The 18,813-nt window shown below is 37.1% G+C and overlaps 3 protein-coding genes across 3 annotated transcripts; 1 reads left to right on the top strand and 2 right to left on the bottom strand.

Moving 5' to 3' along the window:
• Positions 790-4,300, bottom strand: LOC105175708 (group II intron-encoded protein LtrA). Its single transcript, XM_011098252.2, has 4 exons — positions 1,486-4,300; positions 1,251-1,373; positions 1,024-1,138; positions 790-880 (listed from the first exon to the last, which is right to left on the bottom strand). Exon 1 carries the CDS (start codon positions 4,088-4,090, stop codon positions 2,054-2,056), a length of 2,037 nt encoding a protein of 678 aa, XP_011096554.1. The 5' UTR covers positions 4,091-4,300; the 3' UTR covers positions 790-880; positions 1,024-1,138; positions 1,251-1,373; positions 1,486-2,053.
• Positions 9,489-13,902, top strand: LOC105175706 (mannosyl-oligosaccharide 1,2-alpha-mannosidase MNS3). The gene is made up of 6 exons (XM_011098250.2): positions 9,489-9,868; positions 10,410-11,368; positions 11,964-12,216; positions 12,647-12,844; positions 13,077-13,225; positions 13,370-13,902. The coding sequence occupies exons 1-6, from the start codon at positions 9,791-9,793 to the stop codon at positions 13,626-13,628; spliced, it is 1,896 nt and encodes a 631-aa protein (XP_011096552.1). The 5' UTR covers positions 9,489-9,790; the 3' UTR covers positions 13,629-13,902.
• Positions 13,887-18,551, bottom strand: LOC105175707 (potassium channel KAT3). Its single transcript, XM_011098251.2, has 11 exons — positions 17,286-18,551; positions 16,974-17,189; positions 16,735-16,890; positions 16,572-16,629; positions 16,156-16,473; positions 15,809-16,048; positions 15,608-15,706; positions 15,477-15,509; positions 15,193-15,378; positions 14,465-15,107; positions 13,887-14,271 (listed from the first exon to the last, which is right to left on the bottom strand). The coding sequence occupies exons 1-11, from the start codon at positions 17,462-17,464 to the stop codon at positions 14,141-14,143; spliced, it is 2,259 nt and encodes a 752-aa protein (XP_011096553.1). The 5' UTR covers positions 17,465-18,551; the 3' UTR covers positions 13,887-14,140.

The following is an 18,813-nucleotide window of genomic DNA, read 5'->3' as shown; positions in this document are numbered from 1 at the left end:
TCAAACATTTATAATATAAATGCATCTCATAAATTTGGATAATGACAGACACCCAATTTTAGAAAATGACTTCGTCGTCTACGTTTGTCAAAGTGCATAGTGTGTGCATTCACGACCTAACCACCGCTGGAAGGTGGATCGCCTCACCTACATTTGATTTTGATTTTGATTTTGGACCACAATAACATTAAACACCCACTTCTATCTCCGGCACATTTACCCACCGCTCAGGTTCAGCAACTACTTCACTATAACACTTGTCTCTGCATCCGAAACCAATTCTCCCATCTTATTGTGAAATTCGGACTTCATTAGGATTAACTTAAAACTAATCCATCATTTTATTAACATGTGATGTGACTAACCAATTCTTCAAAGGCCTTATATTCATTACAATTTACAACGCAAATATAATGCATGCGTGTGGACATTTTGGCAAAAGTTCGTTCAAGTAAAATTTAACATCTTTCACAATATATCTTTGTACTGTAAAAAACATAAAAACCCAATTCATATCATCACAACCCAAATAATCAAAATCTTTTGAATCATGTATGAGCTATGAAAATGAGATTGCTATAGAACTTGAGATGAAGTACCGAGTTCGTCATCTGTATTCTTCTTGATTGTACTAAGATCCTTGCTCCCAACCATTTGCTTGAGGTCATAATCTCAAGATCAGTTTTTCTATTCTCTACAGTCAAAAGTATGGCATCCATGAACACAACATTTTGCAGTATGAATAAGTAAATACGATCCAGTTTTCACATCAATGCCATAAATATATACCGCATGGGAAGAAAAGACATGCTTTACCGGCATATCGAACAGGAGCAATTTTCAATCTTTCCCAAAGAGTAAAATGGTGCATCCAGCTACCCTGCATTGTGAAATTGAACACTCAGCAACGAGATAAGAAGAGCCTCTAACTTTCAAACTAAGCATAAGTTGCAAGAGGTTCAGCAAGCCTATCTTAACGGAGGTACAAGGAAATTGAATAAAAGAAGAGGCGATTTTACTTACTAACAAATACTAACAATATCTGTTCACCAAGCACTGCAACTGTAGGCTACATGTCCCAGATTGTCTAATGAAAAGTTACTCTCTGTCCCCCTTGATGTTGCCCCGTTGGAGAACACTGTTCCATAAAACGTTGTAAGATCAACATGGAGGAGGAAAAGAAGGCAAAAAATAATGAAATCGGAACAGCCAAAATAATTGAAACTCACGGCGACGGAGCTGAGATATACCTTGGCAGAGTAATCCGCAAACAGAAAAGTACCCAGAGGAATTCTCAGTGCCAAAAGGTCTTAGCATCTGGGTGAAATTCAGGAGTTTGGTTTCAACCGATTCACGGTCAATCCACATGGTAGCTAAGTGAAACGAAGAACAAGAATCAGACAGCATAGGCATAGTCAAGGAAAATTGAATCAGATTGTCATGTGCACATCTCTGGAAACTGTAATAGAAAGCCAAATAATTTACCTCTTCCACAAAGCAATCCAATGCCAGATGGATCATGCATTGCATCACTCTTCGCAACTATTCCTAGCAATCACACACAAGGCTACAATAATTGAAGATAAACCAAGCATTAGCTCTTTGTGTTCTTAGTTAGCCTGAGGGTACTGGTGACACAACTGCCCTGATCCCAAGCTTCTTTCGGGACCTTTTACTTTTTCTCCTCATGTGGGAGTTAGAATTAATTCCCCTTTATCTACTTGTATCCATGTGGGGAGGGAAAAAAACGTCTGTACTAAGCTACAAAATTTATTTTGAATGATCTATATTCACCAAGTAGCCTTGGAATTATAGATTCAACTATGCTCATTTGCTTTATCAAACTTTGTCTTGATCACTGTACACTAGATTGACAAAGCAGAAGGCGTGCATCTTCCACAGCAACCCACATTTATACAAGTTCCAGTAGAAACTAAAGAACCTCACTTCAACTGAATTAGAGTTACAGGGTGCTTCTGCTTGCCAGGTTCTGACCCCAAGCTAACCAGTATTCTGAAAATAAACAAAATACTTGGCTGTTTGAAGATACCTATCACGAGGTATTTTCTGTTTCCTTATCATTATTAAATCGGCCCCCCCAATATCCAAGGATTTTGTAGTCCCACACAATCTTTGATATCTCATCTTGCGGCAGAGACAAACCTTGTTGTTTAACTGACTTAATGAGCTCACAAAAAAATTTGGTATCTTGTAATCTGATATACTCCCTCAAAAATTTCTCATGATCAGGAACCCAGTTCCTTGGAAAAGGGGTATAATCACATGACGGGATTAAGGACATGTGAGAAAAATGAACGCCTTCAATGACATCCACAAGTCCCATTCTCAAAAGGTCAGAATACTCAGGTGCAGCATTGTTACTACTTTCCCTCAGTGGACGGCTAAGATCACGTGATGCAATCTTATACACCTTAGCACGAGATTTCAACCTATATCTTGCAGCATATAATTTAGCCAGAGAGCTTCGGATCACATATGCACAGAACCCAATGATCTTCTTCCTGTTATCTGCATATCTGTACCAATCTGCCATGGTTTCTAGTAACTTGTTCATCTGTGCATTGGTATGTGCTTGACCCGAATAGAGCATAGGCGTGCAAGGCAGTGGCTCTGGATCTTTATCACCCTTCAGAAGTGCAAGCCGCCTGAACTGGCGAATACACTGTTGCAAGCTAGCTGTAACTGAAAGCAAAGTCCCCACACCTTTCTCACTCACAATCTTACCACCACTTGAAGTGTAACGAAGAGTCGGGCGTATGACTCTACGGCATATAATATGATCCAAAAACTGAATTCCCCTGGTGATGTGCTCAATCTCAACCTTCGAATTGTCCAACCTAATGCCATATTTTTCCTCACAAAACTGAATTATTTCCTTCCTAATTGCCACTGCATCCTCTCTGGGACCCCTGATACCAACTAGAAAATGCCCTGCAAACCTAATATATTCCATTTTACGTGTCTTCTCCTTGCCACTTGAGGGCACAAACTCTGGCCAAGAAGGGTTATGACAACCATCATTTATCGAATACTTCCATATTGAATCAGAGTCACAAGGCCTGAAAAACTCCAGTATCTTACTTTCCATCATATAATCTAATTCACTAAGACAGACATTCATCAGCAGAGGACTCAGAATTCCACAGTAACCATAATCAGGCACCTTTGCGGCCTCCTCAGGAGCAAAATCAAAGAATGCCCTCAACCAATATGGATCGGGCTTAGGCTCATTGTCGCTGAGGATCCTCTTCTTCGTCTGCCCCCTCTTTCTTTTCCTTTTAGTCACATTCTCATCCTTATCTTCCAGCCGCAGGTGACTTTTTTCTGCGCCTTTCAAACCTAATTTAACCAAGTTCAACACTTTCTTGTCTTTTACAGATTTTTCAACACAACTGAATACTGTATTGAAATCCATATTATCCAAAATCCCACTCAAATCACCTCTTATAAACCATAAGTAGCCGGCAAAGTTACTCCTGATCGTTCTAATTACAGTGTGAGGATTCCTACCGGGCCGAAAACCATGGGACTTTGCAGAAAACCGTGCCTCAAAAATCGGTTCGAGAATCATCAATAGAACTTCCTGAAGAACCCGGTCTTGAAACGGCGGAGTACTGGAAGTCAGCATGGACTGGAGCTTCCGTTTTGAGAGTAATTGGGCAATGGGTTTATCATTTGGGCTGCGAATGAATTGATGAACCTTGGAGTTCCACTGGAACTGATTGCGAACGACAGCGTTCCTGAGGGAGAGGAGGTTGGAGAGGGCGTGAGAGGGGATGGCATTTTTCGGTGGGAAAGAACCGGTGGAATGAGCGCAGGCCCGCTGGTACGCGAGTACCCAGAGGTCGAGTTTTGAGAGAAAGCCGGTAAGGTTTTGAAAGGGTTTGTGTGTGTCGGAGAATGACTTCACCCAGAGGTCTGATAGGACTTGGATAGGGTCTTCTTTGAGTAGAGAGAATGGGTCCTGTCTCGGTGGCGGATACGCACGGTGGTTAAGTTGGTAGGAGAGGTTGCGGATGGCGGAGGAATAAGCGCCGGTAAGGTGTTTGAATTTTGCTCTCAGCGACATTCTTGTGATCTCTGAGATAGTGGCTCCTCTCCAGTTGAAATCTGTCCGTCGAAATTTCGGAGTTGAATCGAATTCGCGATTATCGGAATGAGACAGTCACCCTTAAAGACGTCAATACCAATAGTGCGATTTCCATACGGCAGCCTAAAGTGCTACCATGAAAACAATAAATCATAAAACCGAGCAAGAGTAGACAAGCAATATTTCATAATTCCAACCACTTAATTAGGTAGTGATATCTAAAGCCTTTTACTTTAATATTTGAGTTCTACCTTCCCACTCCTTTATTAGATTTAGTTTACTAATATATTGTTACTTCTCTCAGCCCAATAATTTAAATCTACTCAATGATTTTCAAAAAAGCTTGTCAAATAATATTAATACATAAATAATTTACTAACTGCACCTTCCACCTTGTATTTATTATTATTTTGGAACAAATTATGATTGGAATGTGATTGTGAAATTATTGTTAATCAAAGAAACTTTTATTCAAATGAAATATGATTAAATCAAACTAAATACATATCAAATGTAACTGCACTTGTTATGTAATTATTCCTTTAAATAAACAATAACAAATCAAATAATAAATGTAACACTTTTCATGTTATGACTTTGGGTTTAATTAGAATTAAATTAAATTTTAATTTCCGATTAATTAAGTCACTGTAACTAGATCTAAGAATGAGGAAGTCACGCTAATGTTTTAGTCTGGTGATTAAAGATCAAGTGTTTGTAATACATTTCGAGGTCATAGATTTGAATGAAAGGTGTAGGTATATATTTTCATATTTTGTATCACTTTATATAATATATTATAATTTATTTAAAATTATTTTTTGGTAAATTGATGTAGTGATCAAACCATTTAATTGAAATATTGATGTAATTATATAATTACTATTAAAAAGAGGGGAAGGGAGGTTGTGATGAGAAAGTCACTAAGAAAAAGCTCCCTTCTTATAGATACTAATAGTTGTCGCATATGGTTTCCACGATCGTATAAAAAAAAATTGTAACGTGAGACAAAGGACAAAAATAATCTTGATGGAAGGGGTTGAAGATGAAAGAAGTATTTGAGAAGTAAAAGACGTGGAGTGAATTAAGAAAGAAAAATAAATTATAAAAATTTTTGAGAAAAAAAAAATTGGAGAAACAAGGTGAAAGAGATAAGTAGGGCAATGGGTTGAGAGAGAAAAAAATATAATTATAAAATTATTATTCTGACTTTTTTTTTTTGTTTTGAAGTAGATAAATAAGTTAAAGAGTAAATTTAAATATTTAAAATTAATAGAATAAAATATATTGGTAGAAGGGTGGAAAGCATCGCAAGGAGTGCCGAATGCTCATAATTAAATGCATGGAGTAAACGGTAAGAAAGTCATATGCATGAAGCCCCTCAATTGATGGAACTCCATATGCTTCTTGCTCAATTCCCGCCTGTAAGAAATGTTGAGCCCTCGATTGCACAACAAGTTAAATAATGTTATTAAATCAAACATTCTAACACTACCCTTATTTAATGATTTCGTCGACTCTTGAACCAGGATTAATTTAATTACGTACATGATTTAATATATTAACAACAGAAAAAAATAAAAAGGAAATTTAATGATGACGGTCAGGAAAAATAATAAAACAAGTACATATATATATATATATATATATATCTGCAGAAAGTAATTTTATTAACTGATGATCATGAACTATATTAGTATTACCATATTAATAATTTCCCTGTAAGTGAACTTTAATATGGAACAAAACTGTAAGAAAAGCAATATATCGAGATTTGATCATAGTTTATATATATGATGATATACAGTAGTAATCAAAAATCATTCAGGCTAGCTGGACAAGACGCGCTCTTTATTCATGCACGTTTCTAAGTCTAGCCCGTAATTCTTTTACCTGGTTAATTTTCTCAACAATCACGCAGATGACCTGCAGATCAAACCCGACTTTCAAAATCATTCATCTTCATATATAATATGTAGCTAGCTTTTTCATTGAAAAGCTTTCTTCAGGGTTGACGTATTTGATGATCAGAAAGATCACAAAAGAAGGTGACTGAATTAGGGTAGACATTGTGACAGGGCGATGAACCCGACGGCGGGACGTAACCCTTGGGCAGCATGGCTGAGAAACGCCTCGCGTCCAAGTTGTTGATTCTCTTTCTCTGCACGATGAGTTTATTGTTCTTGCTGGTGCTGGACAAATCATGATTGTAATTGCGCTTCTCATTCTTGTTCTTGCGCCGACTATTCAAGAAAAGCTGTGGATGTGGTGCGGAATTCTTGATTCGGCGGCCGGAATCGTCTGTCTGTAGTACTGAAACTAGCGGAGCACTACAGGGCTGGAAATTGTTGGTGTGGGTGAGTAATGGAGTAGTGGGGGAGGCGAAAGAGATTATCAATGAGAGTACAAAGACTAGAGAGATGGAAACAATCTTGCTAGTGTAGCACCCCGCTGCCATGTTTTGAGAGAGTTGATATATAATAGCTGTGTGTAGTGTGTGTGTGTGTAGTGTATATTTATATATATATATGGCTGTATGCTGCTGTGTTTATTATATATATTTGAAGAATAGGGTTTAATTTTTCTTGATTTCTTGGGCGGCGAAGGGAGGTGGGTTCTTTCGTTTGGTTGTGTAGTCCAAGATGAAAATTGATTAGGATTCAACAAGTTTGAAGCATACTTGATGAGAGGAGGAATTAACGCAATGCACATACGTACCTACTCATATATTTATTATGGAGCGAAATTCATTTTTACCTCTGTGATATAGAAGAAATCAAAAAGTTTCGTGTAAAAATTTAAATATATAAAATCATTTCTACGTGATAACCTCTAGACAACCTGAACATTTTTTTTAAGGACAATGATTAAAACGCCCCTCCATATATATGAGGAAAATTTTATATTTATATAGTATAATATAAAACTTTTATATAAATATAAAATCTTTAAAGGTCATACCTTTAATATATAAAATTAAATTTTTATATTTAAAAAATTATTTATTTGTCCATAAATATGTCTAATATTAATTTTAATTTGATAATTATACCTAATTTTTATACATTAAGTTTCAAAATCAATGAAATCTAGTCATTTGATGGCTCGAAATTTGATTTTTACTAAAAAATAACACGACATGTCAATTAAATATTTTTGGAGATTTTTAATCTTGTGTGACTTTAAAAAATGAGTTAAATGACACGTTGAGTACAATTATATTATATACATTTTTATAATAATTCATAAAAATAATATAGGCGATCGCCCAGGTATGAGGAGGGCCGGGGCCGCCTTCCTTCGCACTGCCAGTGCCAGATTTTTAAAATTAATTTAATTATTTAATTAAAAATATTAATATAATTTTATATTTGCATACAAGTAAATTTTATTATTAATAAAGTATTTATATATTATTTTAAGATTTATTAAATTATATATTACATAATATTATATATATTCTGGAAAGGTAAGGGCAAAATTATAAAGAAAAATAATAATAATTTCAGACTCACACTTGCAATCAACGCGTGTGTACTACACTCTCTGGCCTCAGGATGTTTTTTGAATTTTTTTTTCATATTACAGGGAGTAATTGATATTTTATTTTTCTCATAGAGTTTTTTCAATATTTCTAATATCACAGGAGTTCTTGAATTTTCTTCATTTATTATATATATATATATACATATGATATGATACAATTAATATATGCATTGTAGAATAATTTTATAATAGTAATATGTCAAATTAAATTTCCGTGGTGCTAGTGTGAGCGTCATTCCGTGGAACATCCCGAAGATTTTTGGCTTAAGTGGATCCGCCCCTTTTAATCCAGCTGGGCTGCATGCTTTTAACAAATAATTAAGCCCTCCGTTTAACCCTCTAACATGCATCTTAATTTGTCCACAAAAATGCACCCCCTCCTACCTAAGTTCATTAATTCCACCATCATCTTAACATTTGGATCCAACTACTTAATCAACTGCCACAACTCCTTCTCAACTCCACTAACTTTAACTTCTTTATTCTTTTACTCTTAATATTTTTATTTTCTTTAATTATATTAAAGTTTCAAAAATAAAATTATTTTTTATATTTTTATTTAATTATACACACTTTTTTAAGGGTGCCACACACTAGCTCTAATTATAAAAAAACAGTTGTTGTTGCACGCTATTCTCGCGAGCATATAAAAAATTATTGTGTGGGATGAAGAGAAAAAAAATTATAAAAAAAACTCACAACATAGTGAAGTGAGAAAAAGAGAAAAAGTATATGGGAAAAAAGAAATGTGGAGGCAAAGTAAGAAAAAATTATAATTGTGAATTTATTAAAAATATAAAAGCTTGTCAGAAAAAATAAATATGGAGAACATGTGAGAGAAAATAGAGTAGTTGGGTGAGAAAAAAATATATAATTATAAAATAATTAAAAATAATTTAAATCACTATCATGGGCCTTTTTTCTTATTTATCTTTTAAAGAATGATAAATTAAATATACCCGGACCCTGGCCCTGACCCTAATGAGTGAGTACCCAACTTCCCCACCCTACCTAATAGTGACTTATACCAGATGAGATGCAGATTATATACGATAATTAGCTTAAATTAAATGTAGTATGAATTGAATTGCTTTCCCCCACCCCATCCCACAAGTCTGGAGTTCAACCATATTTAATATTAAAATATAATCTTTTCTTTTTTAATATATATTTTTTAAATTTAAAGCAAAGAAAGAAATAAATTTACACTCAAATTGTAAAACTCAACCAAAATATGTGATGTTTACAATTAAATTTTTTCATTCAATTTTGTTCTGTATATTATAATTATCATCGTAGCATAGAGTGGTTCGAAATAATTAAGTTACATTAGCATTAAATTTTTGTTCATGCTTAATTTGAGGTTTGGTATAATAACACGTAGCCCCCTGTGGTTTGAAAAATTATATCTAATATCTCTGAGGTTTGCTTTTATCTAACAAATAATTCATTTCATTAGACAAAATTCACTGAATTTACTAATATTAACAAAAAAATTGAAAAAAAAATCTATATTTATAGTAATAAGCCAATCGGGTACATATATATTTTCATTCAATTTTTTTTTTAATACCGACAAATTTAGTGAATTTTGACTAATGAATTAATTAATTTGTTAGATAGAACCAAACTCATAGATGCTATGTATAATTTTTTAAACCACTAGAGGACTATCTATAATTACACTAAAACTCAAGGGATGAGAGTACGATTAACCGTTTTTTTTTTTGTAACGTAGTGTATTATTTTATATATCTTAATTTTAAATAAAATCGAATTATAAAGGAGCAGTGGCCGCCATCCCGACCGTTGACTCCTCCTGCAGGGGCTTAAAACCAAATCCAAATACTCTTTTTTACTGTGTTGTTGTATGTATTATCTGTTGTACAACATATAGTTGAGTTGTAAAATTTCCCCCAAACCCAACCAGATTTCTCCTTCTCACCAACAATCAGACTTGAAGAATTTGCGTCACCGATTTCTCGCGATCCCGACCTAGATTCCCTCTATCTGAATCCACTTACACCGCCGCAGATTTACACGGTTGAGGCCTAGGCCTTCGCTGATTGATATATACTGTAAATATTATATATATTTATATATGTAATTTGGGTATTCTAACCTATTCGGAGTATGTCGAAATCACTGCCCTATTCAATGAAAGATGTACATTACGACAATGCAAAGTTTCGCCAGCGATCTGTAATCAAGGTTCGTGTTGTATTTGTCAGATCTCACAGCTTGCTCTTCTTTGTTTAATGTGTTTTCGTCATTATTTAATCAGTTGCGTTCAGTATCTTCTTTCAAGATTTGGAGAGTGATAAGTTCTTGATTTTTGTATGTGAAACCAAATGAAGATGTATGGATTAGCCTGGGTGCAATTCGTTCATTCAGATGTTCGAGATTGTAAAAAAGATTTAAAGTGATTTTGCTGTTCTGTAATGATAAATGCTGTCAAATTTTCCTCTTAAAACTTAAAATGCTTCTGCAGAATACTTATGATAGAGATATATCTAATATAAAGTATTAATCACAACGTGTTCTTGAACAAATGATTACGCAGAGATAAGATTGCATTTCAAGGAGCTTCTAAGAAAGGTTCCCTGGAGTATCATGATATTCTCTTTATGCTCCTCTCTGTTGTTTGTGCCTGCAGGGGGCGGGGTGGGGGTGTATTTCCTTTTATTTCCAAGCTTTTCTTGGTGCTAGCTTGTGTTCAGCTAAACTTAATTCATCATGGTTTCTTCCACAGGTGATCACTCAAAATATTCTAAACAGTAACATAAAACGCGAATGTATAAAATGCAGTACAGGAAGGTTTCTTGTGTTATTAATGATTTTTGGTGTAGCGTATCTCATGCTGACACATACAAGCCATGTTCCATCATCAGATGGCAATGCCAAAAATGTTGGCACCGAGGAAGGAAAGAATTTATTCACAGATGGAAGAGGTAGATTTAGAAGATTTTGGAGAAAGCCTCCAAGGCTACCTCCACGGTTATCGCCTGATGAAATAGTTACTAGAAATAAATCGATTCATAACTCTGACAAGATAGAATCTGGCCCTGATTGGAAGGTTCGGCAACAAAGGGTCAAAGAGGCATTTATTCATGCATGGTCTGGCTATCGGAACTATGCAATGGGATATGATGAACTTATGCCATTGAGCCATAGAGGAGTTGACGGCTTAGGAGGTCTAGGAGCCACCATTGTGGATGCTCTTGACACGGCCATGATAATGGGGGTTGATGAAGTTGTCCATGAAGCAGGCTCTTGGATTGAGAAACATCTTCCTGAGAGGATTGATGGGAAAGGGCAAGTAAATTTATTTGAAACTACCATACGTGTTTTGGGTGGTCTTTTGAGTGCTTATCATTTAAGTGGGGGAGAACAGGGTGGTAATGCTTCGACAGGAGGACCTAAGCCAGCTGTTTATCTTAACAATGCTAGAAATTTGGCTGATCGTCTGCTAATTGCTTTTACATCAAGCCCGTCTGCTATTCCCTTTAGTGATGTTGTTCTGCGTGATCGTTCTGCACATCCTGCTCCTGATGGATTGAGTAGTACGGCTGAAGTTTCTACCCTCCAACTTGAGTTCAATTATCTCAGTTCTTTGACTGGTGATCCAAAGTATGGTTTGGAGTCTATGAAGGTTTTAGAACACTTGAAGACTCTGCCAAAGGTCAAGGGACTAGTTCCTATATACATAAAGTAAGGCTGAGATGTTTTCCATTTGCATCGTAATATCTCTTCCCATGAACCAATTTTAAATATCTTGCTTCCTGCTTCTTTCTGAACACCTTGACAGTCTTGTGATTTGGTTTAATGTTTGCCCTCTTTGTAATCCCTGTACAATGGCCATCACCTGGTTGTCAGTGACAGTTTTATCTTGGTTTCACAAAGTTATCGGATGTTACAAGAAACAAATTTAGGGAACTTTAAGGGGAACAAATAACATTATGGTAGAAACTTCCAGTGAGAACATCACCGAAGGTGGGTGTATTGATTTTTTTATTATGCTTGGTGCATTCAGAAACACTGAAGCTTCAACTTTGGATAAGGACATATTTTCTCCAACTTGAGTAGAATAATCTGGCATGTGTTCATTTCTGCTAGAAAAGTGGGAAAAAAAGTACAAAAACAGAAAACGGCTTGAGTAAAGCCTTGTCCCTTTTCTATTTTTCATCAATTGAAAGAAGTATGCGAAATACATTTTACAGAATAAAAATAATTAGCAAGCAGAAGGTCTTTCTACAAGTTAGTTTGTCTATCTATTTTCACTGGTTTCTACTTGTCATGGTGGCAGCCCGCATACCGGTGAGTTTAGTGGAGACAATATTCGACTTGGATCTCGTGGTGACAGTTACTATGAGTATCTCATAAAAGTCTGGCTTCAGAACAGAGGAAGTAATTTGACTTATTTGCACGATATGTTTGAAGAATCAATGAAAGGTGTCAAAGAACTTCTCGTTCGGAAATCTGTGCCCAATGGATTGGTTTTTGTGGGAGAATTGCCTTATGGGCCTGAAGGCGCCTTCACCCCTAAAATGGATCATCTGGTATGTTCCCATCTTTGTTTTGGGTTATGTTACCGTGGCATGACGATTATTATGTTTGTATGCATCACCTTATTCTTTTCCTGTTAATGAGCTTACATTCTTCTGAGTAATTTATTCTCTGCTTGCCGAGTTCTTATGTTAAATCTAAAGTCTTAGATAAATTTGTGAAATAGTTATTTGACAGATAGATTGGGTTTGATACTATTTCGAGATGTTATTGTTTGAAATGGTGCTAATTCCATTCATAGAACTTATGTTTATCCTGTTCAATACTGGGGCCAAAGCATATCTTTCCATGGATCCCCTGGTTTGCTGGTGTTTATGTAGAAATAACATGATTATCCCTTGCGCCCTCCCATTATCTTTCCATGGATCTCCTGGTTTACTATTTTGTTTCTTATGATTGTCATCTGTGCAACTTCATACATAGGTGTGCTTCCTCCCTGGCACTCTTGCTCTTGGTGCTACAAAGGGCATTGTGAAGGAAAAGGCTATGAGAGAAAACTTGCTAAATTTTGAAGATCTACAAAATTTGAAGCTTGCTGAAGATCTAGCTAAGACATGTTTTGAGATCTATTCAGTAACTTCTACTGGTCTTGCTCCAGAAATAGCATACTTCAACGTGGAGGTCCGCTAGTTGTCAATATTATCACTGCTTTGTTTCCATTTTCTTTCTTATACATTGTTTATCCTTATACCTTGAGGATGGAGATTGTGGTTCCCAACTTGCTGATGTAAAGCAACACAACCTTTCTCCAGCTTCCTGCCATTATACTATCTAACGCTTTTAAGTCTTGTTTTTATTTATTCATCCATTACGATATTCTCATGCAATTAATGATCAATTTTACCTTAAGCAGGGACAAAGTGAACGTGGCCCTGGTGGTGGAAACAAGAAATCGAAATATGTGGATGACATAATTATAAAACCTGCTGACCGTCACAATCTCTTGCGACCCGAAACTGTTGAATCACTGTTTGTTTTGTTCCGCATCACAGAAGATCCCAAGTAGGTTCTAGTTAATTATTGAGTTAGGTTTTGTGCCTGAAAGCTTGGGACACTCTCTCTCTTTTAAGGCAGTGCATTAAATCTATGTATTTGCCTTCTTTTGCCTTTGGCCCATCACTTTGAGTATTGCGATTACATGTGCAGATATCGCGAGTGGGGTTGGGAGATCTTTGAAGCATTTGAGAAGTATACCAAGGTTGACTCTGGAGGCTACACTTCACTGGATGATGTTACTGTGCTTCCTCCACACAGAAGAGACAAGATGGAGACCTTCTTTTTGGGTGAAACATTGAAGTACCTATATTTACTGTTTGGGGACAGAAATGCCATTCCATTGGATAAGTATGTATTTAACACAGAAGCCCATCCTCTTCCTATTCAAGGAAATGCTGGAACAAAATGATACTTCCACTAAGATAAACGTGTTTGAGCTAAAGAAGGCAGGATTCCAAATTCAATTGCGGCTGGCTCATGCAGCATTGGAAGAAATCATCCTGGAAGCTGGTTATGTGTGTAATGATTGAGAAGTTCAAAGCTGGCTGATCTTCTGCACTATAGAGCTATTCTTCAAATAGAGTTGCTATGTATACTTTTTGATGTACTGGAAATTAATAGCAGGAACTTTACATAGTGAGAGTTAGAGACAACAGAACGCTCAAAATCCTGCTAAATCTTTTTTTTTTTTTTTCCTTTTTTCTTTTTTTTTACTAGAGTTGACTGCCGAACAATACAATTAGGTGCAAAATTTACACATGACAGCCATGTATGAAACAAATTTCCTATTATTTTTTGTTACCTTGAAAGAACACATGAAATTTCATGCCTGGTGTGGCTGTTAGAATATCAGTATGCTATTGTAGGGAATTGCTTGGTCCTGCACATGTTGTTACAGTCTTTGACATTTGTTAGGTTACTTCATACTCCACCTTCGCATTGGCTTGACAACAGAAAGAGATGATCACCATCTCGTATTACACTTAAGTCGTCTATTTCTGCATTGTCTGCATTTACTACACTTGTAAGACTGTCATCCCCAAATTTTTGACCTGCAGTTTCACAATAAGGTGATGATCAGATACCAGCGGGGACTGTAAAGTTTAAATCCTGTTTTGAGGTTAGACCATTTTCTTTCTTTATTTCTTTGGATCTTCCTTCATCCAGTTATGGTTAATATTAATCACTTCATGCACTTCAAGTCAAGGCAACTTAAAACTCTGTTTAGAGTTCAAATGTTCTTACCTGCTATTTTGAGCAGCTCTTCTAAGGAATCAGGTAAAATTATTAGCCTGGCGAGCTGCTTTCCTGAATGTTTATTCTGGTGAGACTTCATGTGAATGGTGACTCTCTTCTTCGCTGACTTTATATGTTCTACGCCAGTTGGATAAGCAGAACTGCATGCGCTGACATAATTATGTTCCCTGTGATGATTTGTCGCGTAATTGGTGGGCCCATCTAGTTTCTTTTCGTTATCATAGTTAAGTATGAGATCATATATGCCTTTGTTTGGATGTTTTTCTGCTAATGCTTTTGGCGTCCAACCTCTCTCGTCTGGTTTGTTCACATTTGCTCCTCTTTCCAGCAAAAGTTTGACCATTTCAAGATGCCCCTGTTGAACAGCAACGTGAAGAGCTGTTTGGCCATCCTCAGCAGATGAATTCTCATCAATTTCACTTTCTTTGGTATCACGACTTCTTGATTGCTTTGTCGTCGTAAATCGTGAATTGGTCGTATGTGCACTTGCTTCCTGTTTCTGTGGATTTGCCCCTTGATCTCCAGTAACTGTACTGCAGTCTCCTTTAGGTTCTCCATCGAACCAATTTTTCAGGATAAGACTTGGATCCTGTTGGCCCTCAATGTCGAAACCTCTGTATGCTTTCAGTTTCTTGAAACCATAGAATGGTTATTCAGTTTAAGCTTTAGTGCAGCAAAAAAACTGAGCAATAAAGAATGCTGGTTCCTAAATTTACCAGGAAAAGGTTGTTCATAACACAGCGCTCATCTTCTGGGTTTCCGTGAAGAATGTTGAGAAACGTGGTCTTGTTCAGCCGTAGTATTTGAGAAATTTCAGTGGTACGAACACCAAATGGTTGAGGCCCACCACATAAAACCCCAATTTCCCCAAAAATCTCTCCTGCAGAAGCCTTTCCCACTATCTGTACGCATGAACAAAAATGATGTTCATATGCTTACAGTCCTTGGTTTTTCTATTCATTGGAAATGTATGAATGCAGGCTGATGCAGAAAATCTTACTTGATCACGCCCACTGATCTTCGCAACAAAATCCTGCCAGCAAAAACATTCAGAATGTGAACGTGAGAAGCAAAGATCGATAAGGGATTTCTTGACATCTCGTATGAGATTGAGAGCCAGCGTAGTCTTACCACTGCTCCTGAGACTAGTATATATGCGTCAGTTGGAGCCTCATTCTGTAGAATCACGTCTTCTCTGGGAGGGTAGTACTCAGCTTCCAGTTCTGGTACCTTTGAGTCAAATACAGGAACAAATGGAAATCTTACCTCATCCTTTTAAAGAAAAATGAAATTTGATAAGCATGCGGGTGCTAGAGAGTAGGAAATGTTTACCAGTTGGAAAAGGAAGTCCTGAGAAACCCCATGGAAGAGATTGACATTCTGAACAACAGGGTAGAAGAGATAATGTGCAATGGTGCAACGAATGGCTTTGGGCAGGCCGTTGAGGGTTTCTTGCTGTTTTAATCCTTCTGTCTTGAATTTGAGACATATATGAGACAGAAGTTGGTCTTGGATTCTTGGGGGCAACTGGTTCCTTTTCACGAACTCTGATGCAGAACGAACAGTATCTCTCTACACCACCCAAAACCAAAATTCTCAATATTGAAAACCAGACGCATTTGGAGTGCGTATGATTATGCGTGTGTTGTGAATGAGAGAGAGAGAGAGAGAGAGCATACAAAGTTTCTGGTGCGGCTGGTCCAATGGACTACAAGGTTGGTCATGTTTCCTATGAGATAAGATGTCAATCCCAGGTTGAATAGCATGTAAAAAATACCAAAGAGCATCTCTCTTGGGTTTTCGGCGTGCAAGTCCCCATAACCAGTGGTAGTTAGAGTTACAATAGACCAATAAATTGCAGTCACATATCTGTCCCACAGGCTCAGCTGTTTGAAATTAGGATAGACAGCACCAATCCAGGTTCTTTCTGGATCAGGATATCTGTCGGCAATCATATAGTTGAAGCACCCGGCACAATGCACAGCGAACAGAGTCACCTGAATCCCACAACCAAATATAGCAGCAATGTGCGACCTAATTAATTGTGCCAACTCACTATAGAAGAATAATTTGAGAATTCAATAATTGAACTTACGGATACGAGTTTTGTGCAGCGAGTCCAGAAATAGTTAAACCGGATATCCTTTTCAAGCCTGAGGAGGAAAGAAGCCAGAATCGGTGAGAACAGGTTACGTTTCATCTCTGAAGAAGCATTCAGAACTGAAATGAAAAGGCTAACTCAGATTGGTTTTAATTACCTCGCAAACAGGGCGCTGACTCGTCTGAGCCGCCATAGTCGTAGCATGCTTAGCAATTTAAAACCCAGTTCACCGTTGTGATCTGTGAAGAGGATGCAGAGAGCTTGAAATGGTACTGTTGAGCACACATCAAAAAGGAACCAGGTTGATAGATACCTGTTAGTAAACAAAAAAACTTACTTCAAGGTTGTGTTATAGTATGATCAGGTCCATCTAGGGATGTGAAAAATGCATGTTACCTTATAGCAATTTTTCTGGGGTCGTCGATCAGAAGATATGACTGGCTGTCAAGGTATGCTACAAAGAAGGTCAGAACAATATCAACAGCAAAGAAGCAGTTGACAATGTTGTCAATGATGAACAAAGCATCTTGCTTGTAAGGCAGAAATGCAAACTCAAAAGGAGAGATCCAGGCTGAATAGATGACCAGGAGAATCAGAAACATCTCCCAAGCCCTGAAACCAAATAATATGGATAGAAAATGAGAATCAGTGGCTTCTTCTACATGTGTAACATCAGATACAGAGAGCTGGGTGAAAGGGGGTGATCACCTATAGCGAGGGTCGAATGGGGAAATTATGTATTTCCGGAGCTTTGTTGCTCGATTGATTCGAGCTCCAAGGGACGGAATAAGATCGCTGGAGAAGAAGCCACTTTCTGTTGCCGTGCTCATGCGAAACTCCTCTACGCAGAAGCGTCGTAGGAAGTTGTTGGAACACGAAAACGGCATTTGGGTTCTTGAGATGGAAGCCCTCTTGGCAAAGGTAGAGTCTATTCTAGCTTAGTTCTTCTGTGTGTAGTAAGCGTAGAAAACCACAAGTTCATATATATATAGAAGAGATGAGTGCATGGGCATTGAGAGATGACACGGGGTAAATGCTCTCTTTTCCCTTAAAAGGAAGTTGCCTTTTCAAAAAAAACCGTGAACATATTTGGAAAGATTATGCAGCTAATATGTCATTAAGGCGAAAAGAGATGAAGAGGTGAAAAAAGGGAAAATATATACAAGTTTTTGACGGATGAAGGCAGGCAGGTAAAACGTATGAGAAAAAGTTGCAAGTGGCAGACAACAGAAGTTCTGAAGGCTGAAGTATGAATTCGAGAGAAAGAAGGGTGGGAGGGATAGATAGATAGATAGAGAGGGTAAGGAAAGTTGTGGGATGGTCCAGGTGTTGATGTTGGTGGCAATGGTGGATGCTCCATCACCAATAAATGTGTGGGATACTGATTATAGTGTATTGGGGGCTTTTAAAGGACAAGATTTGATTGACAAACTGATGATTATAATGGTGTGTTTTAGTTTTTCATATAAATGGACCCGCAGCCATGGTAAGAGGATTCGCTGGACGGTCCGCGTTTTCGATGCCACGTGGACCTATATTAGTTGCCTTTGATCATGGTATTGTTCTTGGCTTCGGGCCCTGCGCTCCTTCGACTCTGCTCATGAGATGCCATTCACTTGGATTCTGTTCTAATGAGACCGTGAGTTGAAGATCAGTCAATTATTCGAGCGGTAACCAGTGTTTTTATGTTGCATCATCATCGGACTCATTCTTTAATCTAGTAGAGTAGGGAAGAGGGCTAAAAGGGTGGTGTTGAGGTTGTTGGTACAAGTTATTTATTGCTGGGCATGCAATGAGAACCATATATATATGTGTGTGTGTGTGTGTGTGTGTTTGAAAAGTGGATTCTAGCAATGTATCGAATCTCTCTGTCTCTCTTTCTGTTAGTGATCCATTACTGTGGTTGGTGTGGTGATGTCCATGGCCCTTGTATGTGTTTGTTCCTCTCCTTTGTAATGATTTCCATCAATTCAACTTAATTAGTTTTTTGGGCTAATTCTAACTTTTTTTTTATCAGAAACTACACTTGTGACAGATGTGCAAAAAGTATATATAATTTTCCTGCAGACAACGTCTGGTAATCAATGTTGAACAGTGGAACAAAGTTGTACATAATGTAAGAAAGAAAGTTAGACCCGTATATGTGGTGGGAGGACCCATATCCACATCTTTACCCAATACTATATTTGATCCGAATTCAAAAATGACCTTCTTTCTTGGACATAGGAGATATATA

This window comes from Sesamum indicum, linkage group LG12 (genome assembly GCF_000512975.1).
Source record: "Sesamum indicum cultivar Zhongzhi No. 13 linkage group LG12, S_indicum_v1.0, whole genome shotgun sequence".
In the NCBI taxonomy this organism is placed as follows: Eukaryota; Viridiplantae; Streptophyta; class Magnoliopsida; order Lamiales; family Pedaliaceae; genus Sesamum; species Sesamum indicum.
Note: the sequence above shows the minus strand (reverse complement) of the source record. Positions and strands in the feature narration are given on the sequence as shown.

Coding starts and splice junctions, on each gene's coding strand:
- LOC105175708 (XM_011098252.2), bottom strand. CDS start 4,090: ATGTCGCTGAGAGCAAAATTCAAACACCTTACCGGCGCTTATTCCTCC.
- LOC105175706 (XM_011098250.2), top strand. CDS start 9,791: ATGTCGAAATCACTGCCCTATTCAATGAAAGATGTACATTACGACAAT. Junction 11,369..11,963: donor CTAGTTCCTATATACATAAA/GTAAGGCTGAGA, acceptor TCATGGTGGCAG/CCCGCATACCGGTGAGTTTA. Junction 12,845..13,076: donor TAGCATACTTCAACGTGGAG/GTCCGCTAGTTG, acceptor TACCTTAAGCAG/GGACAAAGTGAACGTGGCCC.
- LOC105175707 (XM_011098251.2), bottom strand. CDS start 17,464: ATGCCGTTTTCGTGTTCCAACAACTTCCTACGACGCTTCTGCGTAGAG. Junction 16,891..16,973: donor CCCAGAAAAATTGCTATAAG/GTAACATGCATT, acceptor GTTTACTAACAG/GTATCTATCAACCTGGTTCC. Junction 16,630..16,734: donor GTCAGCGCCCTGTTTGCGAG/GTAATTAAAACC, acceptor TTTCCTCCTCAG/GCTTGAAAAGGATATCCGGT.